Source organism: Scardinius erythrophthalmus, assembly GCF_964197995.2.
Source record: "Scardinius erythrophthalmus genome assembly, chromosome: 10".
In the NCBI taxonomy this organism is placed as follows: Eukaryota; Metazoa; Chordata; class Actinopteri; order Cypriniformes; family Leuciscidae; genus Scardinius; species Scardinius erythrophthalmus.
This window is the reverse complement of record NC_138230.1, coordinates 34,702,395-34,720,967: the sequence shown is the minus strand read 5'-3', so window position 1 is coordinate 34,720,967 and position 18,573 is coordinate 34,702,395. Positions and strand designations below refer to the sequence as shown.

At 38.7% G+C, this 18,573-nt stretch overlaps 1 protein-coding gene across 3 annotated transcripts; it reads left to right on the top strand.

The window, feature by feature from the left end:
- The first annotated feature begins 846 nt into the window (after positions 1 to 846).
- Positions 847 to 17,984, top strand: bag6l (BCL2 associated athanogene 6, like). Of its 3 annotated transcripts, none has more exons than XM_081376383.1 (25): positions 847 to 970; positions 1,568 to 1,657; positions 1,851 to 1,968; positions 3,031 to 3,260; positions 3,391 to 3,462; positions 4,326 to 4,448; positions 4,539 to 4,693; positions 5,310 to 5,439; positions 5,520 to 5,726; positions 5,809 to 6,046; positions 6,279 to 6,338; positions 7,190 to 7,497; positions 8,637 to 8,715; positions 8,793 to 9,145; positions 10,011 to 10,293; positions 10,380 to 10,549; positions 11,507 to 11,560; positions 11,644 to 11,746; positions 12,899 to 13,023; positions 13,118 to 13,252; positions 13,851 to 13,919; positions 14,266 to 14,460; positions 14,643 to 14,750; positions 14,865 to 15,011; positions 17,003 to 17,984. In XM_081376383.1, the coding sequence occupies exons 2-25, from the start codon at positions 1,580 to 1,582 to the stop codon at positions 17,096 to 17,098; spliced, it is 3,636 nt and encodes a 1,211-aa protein (XP_081232509.1). In that variant the 5' UTR covers positions 847 to 970; positions 1,568 to 1,579; the 3' UTR covers positions 17,099 to 17,984. The 3 variants fall into 3 exon arrangements, with proteins under 3 accessions (XP_081232509.1, XP_081232510.1, XP_081232508.1); XM_081376382.1 differs by having other exon boundaries at positions 855 to 970; positions 6,276 to 6,338; XM_081376384.1 differs by lacking the exon at positions 6,279 to 6,338.
- The last annotated feature ends 589 nt before the right edge of the window (positions 17,985 to 18,573 follow it).

The following is an 18,573-nucleotide window of genomic DNA, read 5'->3' as shown; positions in this document are numbered from 1 at the left end:
GTAAATTAAAATATATACCAGTAATATCTGCCCTTTCATAAGATATGCTGATCTCATTTTATGCCTGTCAGCAGTGCTGGTTAGTAAATTAGTAACTGATTACATGTAATCTGGATTACGTAATCAGATTCCAAAAAATGAAGTACTTGTAATTAGATTATATTAAGTTTTAAAATACTTCAGACTACAGTTACTTTTTTTGTTGATTATATGATTACATATTATTCACACAATGGAAATAAATCATTCATAATTTATTGATTCTCCCTAATTCTTATTTGTCATGGCTTAAATTATCCTTTCTAAAAAGCATATCGCTTATCCAGAAAGTATTCTAGTTTTGTGAAGTTGCACACACAGATCAGCCACTAGTCAGGTGGCTATAATTACATGGAAATTGAGAGGCCACAAAACATTTGAACATTTCTCTTCAAGAAGCGTTTTTTCAACATTGCAACTGCATATTGAATCAACTCTGATGAACACATTAATTATTATTTATATCGATAAGCCATTTAACCATGCATTACTTTCTATGGAGAGCTTTTGTCTTTCAAACTATTTTATTATAATTGTATTTATTTTAATTTATTTTTGTGTTTATGATTTAATTACTTAAGATTTTCACTAACCGTAACTGCTCTCTCTCTCTCTCTCTCTCTGTATATATATATATATATATACACACACACACACACACACACACACACACACACACACACACACACAAACCACATTGTATAATAAACAAACAACAAATAACAACAATTTGATAAACCAGCTATGAACGCAACATTATTTTGAAATCGCAATTTATTTGGGGTTTCTGAGTTATGACATCACTTCCTAGCAAAGCGCCGTTTTGGGATTAGCTAGCTGTTTAGCTAGCCATGTCCCTATAACCGGTGTGTGGGATAAAATAGCATAAATAACACTTAAGTCGCCGAACTACCACAGTTATCCATTAAAAGTAAGGTGTTTAATCCTTTGCATTTCTGCTATTCATATTTGGTGTTAGTTTTTTTCCCTGGAATTATCAACCGATTAACAACTGTTGTTAGCCTGCTAGCTAGCCTAACGTTACATATTGTAGCAGTGGTGTTTAGTTTAACAGCACAAATAATGGATGACTAGTGTAAAATATTTGTGTTTTTAATAATAGGTGTGGTTATTTTTGCTTATACGCAGTATTAAAATGAATTACGCCAATGTGGATTGTATTTATTATATGGGTGTTACGATGTTTGTTATTTTTCACCCATCTGTATTGATAGCATCTAAGTTTCAGCACTAGTAGCGCCCGACGTTACTATAGAGACACAATGAGAACTGAACCCTCCTATTATATTCAACGAAGCTATATTGCCAGCTTACGACGTTTCTATTGCGACAAAATACGTGGTAAAACTAGTAACGTCAGTCAGCTTATTTGATTTAAATGGGTTCTGATTTTATCGCTAGCAGTGTAACGTAGATGATGTGTTGCATAGCAGTTAGCTGCTAATTGTTAATATAAAAGCTTGCGATCATTTTTGGAAACATTCTTCATCCTCTCGTCTTGTTAAAGAAACTTCAAGTCATGGAGGAACCAGGAGCCGTAGAGGTGACCGTGAAAACTCTAGATTCCCAGAGCAGGACGTTCACTGTCAGGGGAGAGGTGTGTGTTCTAGTTTAATCAGTCAATAGGAATTCATTTGCGCTATGATTATTTTGTATGAGTAACCCAAATACCTTAGTTCACAAAGTGTCATTGTAGAGTATGCACCAATGCTGATAAATACACTTTACATTGATAAATCATTTACGTTGAAGTTCACCATCTGATTGTCACCTCTCTTTCTTTCTCTCAGTGGACAGTGAAGCAGTTTAAAGAGCACATTGCTTCCTCCGTTGAAATCCCGGTGGATAAACAGAGGTTGATTTACCAGGGTAAAGTGCTGCAGGATGAAAGGACACTTGCAGAATACAGTGAGTCACGCCTTGATGTCTGTTTTTCTGTTTTTTAATATTGAGTCATTGGATTGTTCACGCAACTGTTTTGTTCCACTGATTCAGTTAGGTAATAATCAAGTGACAGTTTCCCCATACTACTCTGTATCATATATTTATATGGCACAAAAAGGAAGAGTAGTCATTATATATAATGTTTTCATTGGCAAAATCAGGCAATGTATGGCTGCATGATTAAATGTGATCGCAATTGCGGCTTCTTTCAATTAAGAATAATCATCTGTTATTATCATCTGCTGGTTATTTATCCTTTTTGGTTATTTTTTGCATTTGACATTTTCCATGATCTTGCATTGGTTTAAAGTTGAAATCCCCAATAAGAGTTTTTTTCTTTTTTGAATACCTTTTCCACCCAATTTTCCACAAATGTTTACTTAATCTTCCCAACCTTGAAACCATGAGCACATGCTCTCTCTGCACAGCAAAAAAAATGATAATGATGATCTGAAAAAAGTTTAGTGATCCCCACTGTGATTATCTGTGTTCCTTCACATGGCTGCTTGTGCTCCAAACATGAATCTCGATTATATTGTTTGTGTTAGTGGTTGCTTATTAAATGCACTTACGTACTCAGTACAACAATACAAGCAATGCTTTTTTATGTTATAATATAAAAATGTGAACATTATTCAGAATTATGGGAATTAGCCTAATGTTAGGAATTTTGCTGTTTTAGCAGTTTTCATAATGTGTTAATGCATGTGATAAAAATAATAAATCAGGAACTAGGTGAGGTTATATAAAATCTGCGTATGACCTTGTTTTCTTAAGAGTTCCATAATTATGCTCAAATGTAAAAAGAAACTTCTCGGCTTATAATTTTTGAGCAAAATTATCATGATTATCAGTTTAACAGTTATCGTACAGCCCAAAGACAAAGATCGGTATAGTTTTTTTTAATATATATATTAAACATTTATATTTATCACAACATTTTTTTTTTTTTTTGTCTGTGTGTGATTTGAATGATAAATAATTTTCTATCAAGCATATTTCTATCACAGCCTTTCTGTTTTTCAGATGTTGATGGGAAGGTCATTCATCTTGTGGAGCGAGCACCTCCTCAGAGCAATCAGTCTGGGGGTGGAGGAGGTGGAGTTTCTGGCTCCTCGGGTGCAACGGATGGGGGATCCACCTCCTCGCAATCCACCACTTTTCCAGGGACTTCACATGACCGTAATGCAAACAACTATGTCATGCTGGGCACTTTTAACCTGCCTGTGAACATCATGGACTCACAGCAAATACAGGTACAGTGCTTTCCTTACGTCAAGAGACACGTGTTTGCAATACATGATCACTTAACCTCAGACATCCACTGTAATATACACATGAGTGATTCTGCTATCAAAGAAAATATACATTTCTTCACCCCTCTAGATGTCAATGCAGCAAATGTTGGCTGGTGTTGGAGAAATGGGACGTAATGTTAGAGTAAGCACTAGCACTGGAGTAAGTCATCCTAATTTCACCTATTATACACTGCCCACTGCCCAGCCATAAATAGTTGCTCTTTGGATTTAAATAGGCAAATGCTTAAGAGTCTATGACTGGATCATTATTTCAGTGATGATTATGTTTCTAGCATGTTATATGTTTGGCAACAGTTCTTCTTTCTAACCCTAATTTATGGATCGTGTAGTTTTTCATTTCTGAAGTAGACTTTACAGAATGCTCGACTCCTGCATTGTCAATACAAGATCTTGTCCAAAAATTGACACACCTCTTGTTGGAAATAAATGTTGTGATGCTATTTCCATCAAGAGGTGCATTCATTTTTGGTCAATATCTTGTATTGACAATACAGTCCAGCACTCTGTAAAGTGTACTCCAGCACGTCCCAAAGACTTTCAATGAATTTAAGGTCTGGACTCTGAGGTGCCAATTCATGTGTGAAAATGATTCTTCATGCTCCCTCCCAACCATTCTTTCACAATTTGAGCCTGATGAATCTTGACATTGTTATTCTGGAATATGGCCATGATGTGTCTTCCTATGTGGTTGTTTAAGAAATGAAAAGCTACACACTCCATCAATTAGGGTTAGAAGAACTGTTGCCAAACGTACAACATGCTAGAAACATAATAATCACAGCAAGAATGGTCCAGTCATAGACTCTATGGCATTTGCCTTTTTAAACCCAATCAGCGACTTTTTTTGGCCGGGCAGTGTATATTTACATAATAATGAACGTTATAAGCAGTGTTCCTGAATGTTTGTCTCAGTAGCACTTGTGCTTTGTGTAGTCCCAGCCTATTGTTTAAAACAAAAGGTTATCTCTGGACACATCTACAGTCATTTATTTCCTCTCACAGAGCAGTGGCTCTGTGGATGTCCATATCAACGTGGACCAATCAGTGCAGAGCGAGCCTAGGATGAGGCTCCAGCTGGCTGAAAGCTTGCTGCGAGAGACTCAGGCTTTAATCCACAGACTTGAGGTACAGAGCAAACATTATATCAAGTAAAACAATCTTATTTGATTTCTTACTTGTACATAAATAATGTTTCAGGGTGATGCTTGTTTTCAGGGTCAATCAAATCAACCGTCATCTCAGCAGGAGACACCACCTTCTCAGCCATCATCATCATCATTCTCAGCACAACCAATGGACAGCTCCCCACCTCCACCCTCCTCCTCCTCCTCTCCTTCACAGACAGAAGGTGCAACTCATTCTGGACCCAAGTAAGAGAAGTATATTAGTGTCAAAGACAAATAAAGAGTGTTCATGATAAAGAACTGGAAAAAGACATACCAAGCGCTTAATGTACTTTTCGTATTCATGTGGTTTCGAATCCTGCTTAATGTTTTTGTGAAAACCGTGATGCATTGATTTCAGGACTCTTTGAATAGAAAGTTCAATAGAAAAGTGTTTATTTGAAATAGAAATCTTTTGTAACATTATAAATGTCTTTACTTTTAGTTTTGTCCTTGCTAAATGCATCATTGCTGAATGACAGTATTAATTAACGTATCAACCTGTTTCCATTTTCTGATTGTGTCAAAGATCACATGTCTCGTCACAAAGTAAAGATCCGCACACCGGAGAGCTCCCATTCACAAAATTTATTAAAAGTGTGACGTTTCTAGTAGTCTGTAGTCTGAGGAAGGGCTGTAAAGGCCCGAAACGTCACACTTTTTTAATACATTTTGTGAATGGGAGCTCTCCGGTGTGCGGATCTTTACTTTGTGACTTTGCATTCTATATGGGATTCAGCACCCGTACCTGACTGGGATGTGCGTGATTATACTGCTCCTTAAAGATCACATGTCTCCAATACATTTGTCTTTGTCTCAACAGTCACCCAAGCCCTTTAGAGTTGGTGGAGGTTCTTTCAGAGGTGCGAAGGGTGGAGGAGCGCCTTCGTCCTTTCATGGAAAGAACACATTCTATTCTTGGAGCGGCTAGTTCTGCTGACTACAATAACAATGTATGCTCTAGATAGTTGTACATAATTGACGTGCTATAAAAATCAGTGTTCATGTTCTAAAAAGCTGTTTTCTCGGACAGACTCAAGAACGCGAGGAAGATCAGCGCACTCTCAATTTGATTGGAGAGTCACTCCATCTCCTTGGCAATACATTGGTGTCTCTGAGTGATCTTCGGTGCAATTTATCTGCTCAGCCTCCCCGCCACTTACATGTGGTGCGACCAATGTCTCACTACACCACCTCCCCTGTCGTGATGCAGAGTGGACTGCCCCATATTCCCATTCCGGTGAGCTAACCACTATACGCTCAAAACTAATTCATACTGTTCATATCAAACAGTCAACCTTGCAAAATATGTCATCTTCCAGGTGAACCTAGGTTCCACTATGACCATGACTTCCAACAGCAGACAGACAAGCGAGGGTCAGGCCCAACCCTCACAGCCCAGCAACCAATCAGAGCCTCAGGGTCAGGCACCTCCTCCTCCTCCTCCTCCACCAAATGGAGCCAGTCAACAGGCAGGTCACGGTCAGGGGACTCCAAGAGTGATCAGAATCACTCACCAAACCATGGAGCCAGTGGTCATGATGCAGATGAACCTGGATGGTATGCCAACAAACCAACCCACACAATCAGACCCCAGTGACTTTAGCACTGTGTTTCAGCCGTGCTGCCCATTCCTGGTCTGCTTCACTTCTAAAGATCCCAAATATTTTTCTTCATCATTCTGATTTTTACGATTTAAAATAGTTGCTTTCAGAAAATGACTTTTTCAGACCTGGAATGGGTGGCTGTAGTGTAACTGCCAGCCACTGATCTGTGCATTTCTGTGCAGCAGATTCAGACAGTGGATCGCAGGGCCAAAGGCAACAGAACCCCAGCGCTGCTGGAGAGACTGGTTAGTTTCCACCTCTCTCTGTAGTCAGTAACCTGCTGTGCCAACATTAACATGTGATATGTAACATGTTATAACGTCATAAAGAATAGTTCACTCAAAAAATTGCATTTTACCATCCTTTGCAGGCCCTCGTGTTTTTTAAAACTCATTTCACTTCCTGTCTTCCATGGGACACAAAACAGGAAATATTTCCATAATTTCTAGTGTGCTTGTTGTCCATACAATAAAAGCAAATCTGGGCCGGGGGTGATGAGCTTACAAATGAGCTTCATTTGAAGAAGTAAAAGCTCTCTGTTATTTTTACTATTATTTATCTGTATTAAATATTAATATTGTCTTTGATATCATTTCAGTTTTCATCTTCATTTTAAATGAAATAAAGCAATTGTGCCTTTTTCATTTTTATTATTTTTTGTTTATTTAAATAATTCTATTTAGCTTTGATTTATTTTTTTATTTTTTTCAGTTTTTGAGTGTTTTAAATTTAACTTTATTCCTATTTTCCAAGGCAACATTTCAAAGGTTTTTTAGGTGTAAGTTTTTATCTTTTCAATTTATGAACTCCTTTTAATAGTTTTAGTTAACAACACTGCTCTGGACATTCTTCAAAAGTCCTCCTTTAGCGCTCCATGGAAGAAGGAAAGTCATAGAGGTTTGGAACAACATGAGGGTGAGAAAAGGATGTCAGTTTGAGTGGTGATTAAGCACTATTTGTGCACTGGGATGTAAAGCAGCTATTGTTAGTCAGTTGACTGTAGTCTTGTGTGTAGAATTCAGACTTAGAGCAGTTTCATTTGTCAGCATTGTTAATTGGATATCTTCACTGAATTCTGTGTATCTGTTCTCTAAAGGCACCACGGCGCCAATCCACGTTCCAGGTCTGCCGCCAGAGTTCATGCAGGCCATCATGCATCAGATCTCCCAGCAGGCTGTCGCCATGGCAACTGCAGCTTCTGCTGGACACCAGGGGCAGCAGCAGGGCACTGCTGGCACAAATGCCCAGAGTGGAGAAAGCCATGCCCCTCCGCCACCTCAGGCCAGGGTGGTTATCACACGCCCCTCCTTATCCCCACGCATCCCCCAACCCATGAACACCAGGGGGACCACCATCAACCTGCGCGCAACAGTGCCTCCCTCAGCAGGACAACAGACTAATCAAGTATGAATCTTTATGCTACAATACAGGGCTCAGTTCTAATTATTTTTCTACTGGCCTAGTGGGAACAGTAGTTCAGATTTTTACTTGCCTTTCTAAATTTTTCAATTGGCCCCACCGCAAAAAACGAATAAATAAATCAAATAAAAGAGTCACTGTTTACATTTTTTTTGACCCATGTAACTTTGCATTCTCATAAATAAGATTGACACCAAAAGTTTAGATGCCAGTGAAATTTTCAATTCCAATTTCAATAACATAGCAAAAACTACAAGACCAATTAATATAAATTGCAAACATTATTAAAGACAAGGAAGCAGTCACCAATAAATTTAGAACAAATAAACAAATTAGAAGCAACATCACAAAGAAATATAACATAACAAAGGTACAAATAAAATAGTGCTTTAAGTTTTTCGGGTTGGTCTAAACAGTAGTATTCAGGTTATGTAAATAAAGTAATCAAATGTAAAATAACACTGTATCTTCACTTCACTGTTGCTGTCACTTGAAATTCCAATTCACACCACGCCGACAGTCACCAGATTACAGCACGTCACTTTATAGACATTATAATTCCAATTCAGCATGTACAATCGGCGAAAAGATGGCAACAGACTCCGAAAGGGGTAACGCACTGGTCCGACAAAACTCGCCAAAGTGTCTGTTGCCGTGTCTCAGCGTCTGTCGGTGCAGTGTGAATTGGCCTTAAGAGCTAATGCACAGGTCCTATATACTATACTCATGCATTTTCTTTTTCTTTAACTGTTTATGTTCACTTATGACATAACTGACTGTGTTTATGATGATACTCATTTTGACATAATTTTGTGGGTGTTTGTCCGTTCAAGTGCAAGAAGACACAAAAGAGAACTCATTTCAGTATTTGCGCACTTGAGTACAGAATTGAATTCACTTTCTTGTCTTGAGCTTGAATGGTTTAAAATTGGTTGAATGTTTAAATTGGCATGACTTAAAAACACATGCGTAAACTTTTTGCGTCAATCGGGCCAGTGACAATTCAGTCATGAGCGTCTTTCACGCTGACCAAGGGCCATCAGACAAGTCCGTATTGTCGAGCCCTGCATTATTGTATTTTGAAGACGTAAAACTAATAGTTCCATTTTCATTCTTCAATCAAGGGCAATCCTATGATGTCCTCTCCTCTCACGCAGATGGTCAGTGGTTTGGTTGGGCAGCTTTTGATGCCATTGCACACAGGTAAGTTGTCCTTACCTATTCAGTTCCTGTGTTAAGCAACACAAAGCTTATAAACATATTATCTTTTCCATTGTCAGGGGACCAGACATCCTCTACCTCATCCTCCCAGTCTTTCTCTTTCTCTACTTCTGCATCTACCTCTTCTTCGACCTCTTCTTCCTCCTCTTCCTCCTCCTCTTTCTCTTCTTCCACTGCTCCTCCAACCTCTGCCAACACGTCCGGTCAGACGTCCACCCATACCACCAGCACTGCGACTGTGGGTCAGTCCCAAGAGGGCAACCCAGGAGATAACCTAGCTCAGCTTCTGGGCTCTCTCCTGGGAGGAGTTGCGGGAGCTGGTGGAGGGGTGTCTGGAGGTGCTGCTCCCTCCATTACAGTGACTATTCCAGGTGTCCCTACGTTTATCCAAGGCTTGTCTGAGTTCATTCAGGTTGGTATTTTTTTTTTGTGGTATACCGATATATCTGCAAATAGTATAGAGCATTTTTCAATGATTGGCATCGGCTGATAAGTTTTTCTGTTTTCCCGATGTGATGGCAGCGGGATTTTTTTTGACAACGCATCAGTTAAACAAAGAAACGTTTTTGAATATCTAATAAACATTTAGTTTTGCAAACTTTTGAGATCCAGCTGTGAGATCTACTGAAGTGTGCAATTTTAGACTGCATAAAAACGTGTGAACTCTGCGTTATGGTCGGTCCGTGTGAATTGTACAGTATACAAAGAGGAGAGTTTAGCTGTCTCTGAACACACATGATCGACAAACTTTAAATCCTTGATTCAAACTATGCTGTGCTATATCCATTTGGCCGTTATGTTGTATTCATGTCAAATTCGCTGTGTACTGTCAGTAAAATTAGTCTTTATTTAAAAAAATAGGATTCCCAGTGCAGCATAGACATAACAGATTATTGAGTACACTGTTGGTTACAGTGTTTACTTCCTTTTTACTCATTTGTATTTTCTTTATTTGTGTAAAATACTATAATAGGATTACAGAATGAAGAATTTGTCATCTAAGTTCAAATGCTTTTTTTCATATAAATTTCAAATTATTTAGTAAATATGTAAAATAAATATTCATTTAATTTCAGAAATTATGCATGTGTTTTTACCATCTTTAAATTAAATATTGTATATCTGCATTATATCAGCCATCTGCCATCCTGCTCTTTAAGATATCGGTATCGGCCATCAGAAAATCAATATCGGGTTGATCACTAGTGCTTTTCTCTGTGTCTTTGCAGTCTGATCTTACCAAATGTGTCCATTTGAATGCCCTGTTTTCTTTCCAGTCTGGTCAGCCTGTGTTTCCTCCACCAAACCAGCAGCCTCCACCCTCACAAGCTACACCCCCTGCCCCTTCAGGAGCTGCCCCCACTACTGCCCCTCAGCCTCCCAGTGGAGGCGGAGAGACCCTCAGCCCCGAGCTTTTCACTGGTATCGTGCAGGGTGTCCTGTCCACCATGATGGGCTCTCTGGGGGCTGGCCAAGGCAACACTGAGAGCATCGCCCAGTTTATCCAGAGACTTTCCCAGACCAGCAACCTCTTCACGCCTGGAGCTGGAGATGCCGTGGGTAAGGGCTTCTGTGTTCCTGTAGTGCAACTCAAAGCACAGCACAATGCCACAATTTATGACTGACTGTCTGTGTTGGTTTTGTAGGGTTTTTTGGAGATCTGCTGTCTCTGGTTTGTCAGAGTTTCTCAATGGTGGACATGGTTCTGCTGCTGCATGGTAATCCTCAGCCTCTGAGTCGCATCCAGCCCCAACTCACAGCCTTCTTCACTGAGCACTATCTGCAGGGCCGAGAGCCCAATGATGCCAACATAGCTGTGAGTCTGAGCTCACGCCACTTTCATACATGACATACATTATATCAGTTCTACATGAAGATCTCACATACTGTCAGATATGTTCAGTGTGGTACAAACTTTTTGCAGTATTTACCTTAAGCAGACTCCCAAATCAATTTAGCACTCCAGTCACGAGTGCATGAGTATTTAATATAGTAATTTATACAATATATTGCTTTAAAGCTATGTCGCTTTCAATTATAATTACAGTTTAAGTTTCTACTATAAAGCAGCTCTCCAGTGTGTTCATGTTTTCGCCATGGACAAATGGTAGTTTAAAGGGTTTTTTTTTTTACCAGCTGGAGCAAACTTTTCTGGAAAGTTTGCTTTTGGCAAGTTGTTTCAAACTACTGTCATCTTTCATGTCAAATTCTTAAGTTCGACTTGAAGTTGCGCTGCACAGACCGATTGGTCTATGATATCAAAGTACTGCGAGAGTAATTGGATAGCAGACGGCTCTGTATGCTTTAAAATCGCTCTTGGGATATTTTGATGTCATGCGGTCTGTGCAGCGCCACTTTCGTTGAGTAACGAAACATCAGTGTGTTGCTCGGAGATGCACTACAGTTCTGCTGTGGCTTTGTTTGGAACTTTTTTCATTGCTTTTTAATAGGCTACATCACAGTGAATGTGTGCACTACAAGTGAGTGACATAGTCTGTAATGTCAGGTTGCACATTGTTAAAAAATGATTTTATCCTTGACGATACATATCGCACACCCCTAAAGGGGACATTTGAGTCATGATGCAAACAAATCATTCATACAGTGTTTTGATCCACTGATTCATTGAATTGGACACTTTGAAAGAACTGATCCATAAAAATGAATACAATTTCTTGTATAACAGAGTAAAACTGAAATTTACACTTATAAAACAACACTTTCCCATTGAATTAATGTTGCAAAGGCTGATGGTATTGTTTCTGTTATTTAGAGTGCTTCTGAGGATCTGATCAATGGACTAGAGGAGTACATTGCAGAGAGTTTTGTAAGTCTTGTTTGCTGATTTATCCTGTAACATTTTATTCATCAGACACTAACTGATTGTCCCTGTGCCTTATTTGTTTCAAGTCCGCTGTGACTGTTCGAGAGAGGGTGGACATCATCCAAACCAACATGTCCTTCCTGAGACAACAGTTCACTCGCATAGCTACTCACGTTCTGCGCTGTACAGGTGACCACCACACTATCCACACAAACACAGACCCAAAAACTGCTCTCACCCTAACATTCAAATTCCACTTCACAAACATTGTGTTTGAAACTTTCTCATCAGTGTTTATTATTATTTATAAACAATTATAGTATTTATTAAAAAAATCAGTTAGCATTTATTTTATGACTTTTTATGTCTTCATCATTTAATTTTAATATTGATGTTTTTTTCCATCTTTTTTATTAGTTTTAGTTTTATTATTTTTTAATTTCTATTTAGCTCATTAGAGGTCATTAGTTAAAAATCCAATTTCCCTTGATCTTTTGACATATAAGAGGTCATTGTACAATACAAATATCCTGTAAGTTTCAGAACTCAAAACTTAATTGTTAGGCCAAAAACAGTTTTTATTGAAAGCAAGCTCCCAAAATGACTCGTTTTAGATTTTGTCTCAATATGATGTCATAGTGCCATGTGCCATGTTTTACCAAGTGTCAATATTGCTTTGTCTGTTAGCCTTAAGATCGTTTGATATGTACTCACTTTACTTGAATTATGAATGAATGCACCCACCATCGTTCTTATATTCATCGTTCATTATTTTGTTTACATGAAGCGCCACAAGTTACCCTGTCAGCTATAACATTGGTAACTTCAAGTACTTAAACTTTATTTGCCACAACCAAGACATAGGTATAAATGTTTTACAGTTGCCAAATGTTTCAACTTTGTAACGAGAAAAATGCCTTTTGGGGCATCTTCGTTTTAACACTAATATAATGCAATAAAATACAATACTACCTCACAAATACATATGGAATGAATATAAATTAGATGACTAATGACCATGATGTCACAGACTGGAGTATCATTGGTATTTGAGGTGCAGGTTTGTCCTCTGATTCGAATCAGACTCTGGCTCAAACATGTATGGCAAACATCATTACAAATTATTTTATTATGCAAAACTGTTACCCAATCAAAGCAGTGGGCGTGTACTTCAAAGCGACCCTTCATGACCCCTTGCATTTATTTTTGTTTTAGTTTTAGTCATTTTAGCCAAGTTTTTCCAAGTAATACTTATATTTTATTTCAGCTTGATTTTAAATGAACAAAAACAATTTGTAATAGTTTTGGTTAACAACAACACTGTTGCTAATGTGTTTCCAGATAACACGTTTGGCCAGCGCTTGCTGTACCTGTGCACTCAGGGTCTGTTTGAGTGTTTGGCCCTCAATCTGTTCTGCTTAAGAGGAGAGCAAAGAGCTTTAACCACTGTCATCAACCACCGAATTGTAAGATCCTTTGATTCATCCACATGAAGATGGTTTGGTGTTGCATAAAATGCATATCTTTTGATGCGTTCATGTTTTGTTCCTTGCTCATCAGAGGAGAATGTCAGCAGAAGTGAACCCCAGTCTGGTGAACTGGTTGACCAGTATGATGACCATGAGGCTGCATGTGATTTTAGAGCACAACCCAATCACTGAAGACCAGATCCAGAATTATGTCATCTATACACAGGTCCTTAATTTAGATCATGTGTGTCCAATTCTCCTCTTGGAGGGCCAACATCCTGCAAATTTGAGCTCCAACCCTCTTGCTTGAAAATTTTCTAGGCTGTGTTCCAAATCGCCCCTATACCCTCAATCACTATTCCCTACATTACTCCACTGATATAGTCCACTTGAAGGAGTGAATGAAAACGAATTCAGACACAGTGCGCAGGAAGGGCTGCCACTTTTGCATAGTTTGTGCTTGCTGTTTAATAATAATTTGAAACTCCAGTAGTATTGAAAAGATTTATATTAAACTTTTATGTCATGGAAACTAGCATGTATAAATGTTAATTAAGCAATTTAATAATCAATTAAAAAGAAATTTATACCTGTATGATGACACTACAAATGGCTGTCCCCTCAAATAGTGACAGACACATTCACTATTCACTGATTCAGGTGTTTTTAGTTCATGTTGGAGTTGAACTCTGCAGGATAGTGGCCCTCCGGGAACAGGTTTGGACATCTCTGATTTCGATTCACACCCTCATCGCAAATTCACTCCCAAACTGAGCCACAGAATACAGAACTGAATATGCTTCTATTATCTTTTTCATGTACAGAGCGAGTCGTCTCAGAGAACAGAGTCAGATGCACAAGCAAGCCACCAGTCAGATGACATGAGTATTGAGGTATGTTTCAACAGAAGGAGAGTAAGTCACCGAAAAGTATTATGAGTGCAACATATGAAAATATATGCAACTTTATATACACACTTAACTATATACACTATATTACTTTATTGTGATAAAAATAAAAGTTTGAAATCAGTAAGAATTTTTTTTTTTTCAGCAAGAACACATTAAATAGACTAAAGATGACAGTAAATGCATTTATAATGTTACAAAATATGTATATTTTTGTGTTTCCACAAAAAAAATTTAGCAGCAAAACTGTTTTAAACATTGATAATACATCTGGGTGTGGGTCTGCACGATTAACTGTATGTTGATAGTAATATGTAATTATATATTCCAGATGGAAGAGGGTCTGTCTCCTGCTCCTGCCACCACTGCAGAGGAAGTCATGGCATCCTCAGGAGACACTGCTGATGGTGATGAACCACCCGGCAGGCCATCGTTAGAAGAGCTGCGAGGAGCGGTAGCCATGGCAACCGCGGACAGGGAGGAGTCAACTGGAGAGGCGGAGCCATGGGCAGCAACTGTTCCACCCGTGAGACTCAATTGTCTACTGTGTCTATTGATTCAGTGTATCTGCTAAAAGTTTGTCAGCATTTGTAGTACACTAAATTACCTCAAAGATAACAGAGCTAGAACAAGAAAGCACTGATATAAAAATTCTGGCTACTAGTCTATAAGTAATAATGAGAATGTTTGTATATTTGTGTTAATCAGGAGTGGGTACCCATCATAAGACATGACATGTTGACGCAGAGAAAGATGAAAGCACAGCCTCCTCTGTCTGATGCTTATTTTCACGGGATGCCAGCCAAGAGGAGGAAGGTCTGTGCACCAACTGCATTTACTACAATAGTGACTGAATGAATAAATGAACAATTCATTGAAACTACATTGTACTGATCAGATATCCTTCCTTTGCATTCATGTGGCTCACAGACCGCACAGGGAGAGGGTCCTCACCTCTCTTTAGCTGAAGCCGTGAGTCGAGCTGCCAGGACAGCAGGGGTACGACCTGTTACTGGCCCAGACAGCCTACAGGGGGAGCTGGAGGCACCAGAGCTGCAGGAAGCATACACACAACAAGTAAGAAACTAAACCCACACCTAATCCATCCTGAGAACATTGTCATATTTATTGATATTTTGAATTAGCTTTTATTTTTATAGTTTCATTTTCATTTTAGTTTAATTTTTGTAATTTTGTTATGTGCTTTTGTCATTTTTATTCTTTATTTATTTGTATTTAGAATACATTTTTAAAGTTTTTCCATCTAATATTTATATTTTATTTTATTTCAGTTACAAATTATTGTTATAGTTTTAGTCTTAAGGCCCTTGCACACTGAGTCTGAAACTCGCCTCCGAAATTTTCGCACGTTAAAAAATAAATACGACCTCACGTTATGTCAATCACACTTGTACACTGCCTCCGAAACTTTCGTCCGTTAAAAAAAAAATCGAATCGGGTTAGATTTTCTGCGTTTTTCGCATCCGTAACAAGGGTTTGAATGGTGTTTTGACAGTTTAGAGCCACAGAATGACAGGTACGGAAAAACGTATGCGAAAATTTCGGATTCAGTGTGCAAAGACATTTAGGACTGATTGTTTTTTCCATCCCGCACCTGTGAGTTTTATCTTATTCCCATAGAATTTTCATATCCACCCTCTCTCAATTTAGGTCCCGTTCCCACAATTCCACATTATTAGTTCAGGATATTAAAGTGCCCCTTTTATGCTATTTTAAAGGTTCCTAATTTTGTTTTGTGGGTCTAAAGGTCAAAAATACTTACATTTTCTCATAATATTCATTGCAGCATCACCTCTTTTCTCACAGTGTCTCTTTAAAAGGACTCGGTCTCTTTAAAACCCTCCTTTCTGAGATCATACTCTGCTTTGATTGGCCCAGTCTGTTGCGATTGGTCTACTCCTATATCGGAAACGAAACATCCATCTGAATTTCAGCTCCGGTAATTGTCAGTAATTGTCCTCGTCCTTTCCTCGTACATCGTGATTTGCTCTTGCAGCGCAGAAAACGGCATGTTCTCAACATGTCGACAACACAAACCAAACTCTTCCAGGCCTCAGCTACAACTACAGTTTTTGAGGGCGGGTCAAAGTAGATGTTGTTCGCGGGCAGCCAATAAAGACCCACAGGCTGGCATTATTCAGATTTGTTAGAAACCTACTTGGGTTTTTAACAGCAAGTGAGACTGGAATTACTGACGTCTCTTTTCAGGCAGTTTAGAATCTGTTCTTTCTTTTGTGAGATGGTAACTCAATTTATTGGGCACTTCTTTGAAACTTTACAGACCTTTTACATTAACAAACGGCGATATAACTCACTACATAGATCGAATCTGAAAAAAGCATAATGTGGCATTTTAAAGCTACAAATCTTGCAATCTGTCAGATCTTATGGGAAAGCAGTAGCCTAGAAATCTAGACGCACCCTAGCGGCAGGAAAATGTATTTCGCAGCCAGGGTAGTCTAGCAACCCTCAATAAACCTTCTCGCTGCAAAAACCCAGATTGGGTCAGGCCAATCACGTTGTGTATAGAGTAGGCGGGGGCGGGCTTAACATACACGACAGAGTTGCGACGGTTACCTGGCTGCTGCTGCTACTTGAAAACAAAGAATGGCGGAGCTGCTGATGGAGAACAACGGTCTTTCGAATCGGCTTTGGCCGCGACTCTGGAGGACTTGGAGTTAAGTTTTTCTTTGAGAAAAGAGCAAAGAACGGCACTTAAGTCATTCTTAAAAAAAGGAAGATGTGTTCGTCGTTTTGCCGGCCAGATATGGCAAAAGTTGAATCTATCAACTAGCTCCGCTGTTCGGAAAACGCTCTGGTTGGTTGAAGCGCTGTCCTATTGCGTGCAGAGGGAATTTGAAAGACAGCCGTTTATCCCGCCCCTCGGATTGAGCCGTGACTATGGTGAGTTTCCAGACCTAACATCTTGATGTAGGTCTGGCTTGCCAGGCTAGGAAAGCAGACCATGCAGATTCATTGTGATCTTACCTTGCTCTCTGAATGTCTTACAACCTTTAAAACCCTTTTCATCCTTAATTGTCTTCCAGGTGAAGAGTGATATAAAGAAAAGACTGAGTGAGGATCCAGACTACAACCACCAGCGCTTTCCCAACACCCACAGAGCTTTTTCTGAAGACTGTTAAACCGACAGCTCCGTTTTCTCATCTATCTTGTCATCTGTCAAGCTCACAGTCATGACCATAACGTCTCGAATGGAACAGCCAATAGTGTCATGCCGTGAGGGAACCCAGTTGTTTTGAAATCGGTAACTGACACATAACTCAGATGTCTGCCATAGTCAAATGTGTGGATAGTGACTAAATATAGAGCCGGTGAACTAGACCGGCCATAGAGGCAGAAGAAACTAGTCTTTCTTCCGTCTACATGGCGTCCATCTTATAGTCTTTGTAGATGTCACCAGTCATCACAGTCAGTTTCACACTGACGGGATTCATGGATGTCCATTGTATATTAGCTGTACATTGTTGTACTAAGTTGTTTTAATATTGACAATAATAGCAGTTGTATTAGACACATTTACATGAAGAAAACCTAATTCATTCCTGCTTGACCTGCTCAGTGTGTAGATAAGGAGGATGCCAAGATGAATGTTTACAAGGTGCAGACCTGTTGATCATGATTTGACGTACAGCACTGCACATTCGTCACTGAGGACTGGAAGTGTTTTAGTCATAGTGATGACATAGAGCTGTTACTTGTTATTATTTTTTTGCATGCCAAAAACATCATGTTGTCCATGAATGTGGCTGTTATGAATAAAATGATCCAAGTCCAGAATTACTTCTAGTTTTAAAAACAGCTGTGTCTGCCTCCGTGTTTGGTCAGTAATATTAAAGAAACACCTTTGCTATGGTTTAGTTTTTAAAACAAACACAATGACTTTCAAGTGATTTCTAGTTAGTGTTGCGTTACTTTTTTTAAGATGTAAAATTGTGGGATAATTTGGAGGGACACCGTTTTGTCGATTTTTGCATATATTATATTGTTTCATCTAGCTGAAACATTAAACTGATTAAAAAAAAAACAAAAAAAACAAATGTTTAATCAATAAGTTTAAACATAACATGTTAAACATCGAAAAGTTTAAATGTTTAAACATAAGTTAATCAATAACTACAAACCAACATTTGGTCACTACTGAACAACAACTTAATTTAGGCTTAATTTGTAACCCTGTTACCCATATTAAATTAATTTTTTAGCAATACATGTACTATCATTAAAATCAAGAGATTTAAAGGTGCATAACGCAAGTCTCTGAGTTTTTGCAGAACTATGCCCCCCTCTGGCGACAAGCGAAACTGCAACACTGCAACTGAATGCGCATGACGTCACGCCCAGTCTCAAATTCGGCCCGAATCCCTCTTATTTATTTTACTTTACAGGATTATAGAGGCAATCGCAGTGATCAGAGAAGGGCTCATTCAGCCCATCAGGCAATTGTTTAAGCATGTATGGGTTAGAAAAACGGGTATTTTTAACATGAAAAGTTGCATAATGCACCTTTAAACTGTATAATTTTTTTTTACACAAAATAATTAGTTAAAACATTTAAGGTGGATAAATGTTGTTTTCATGTTCTTGAAGTTTCTTATGC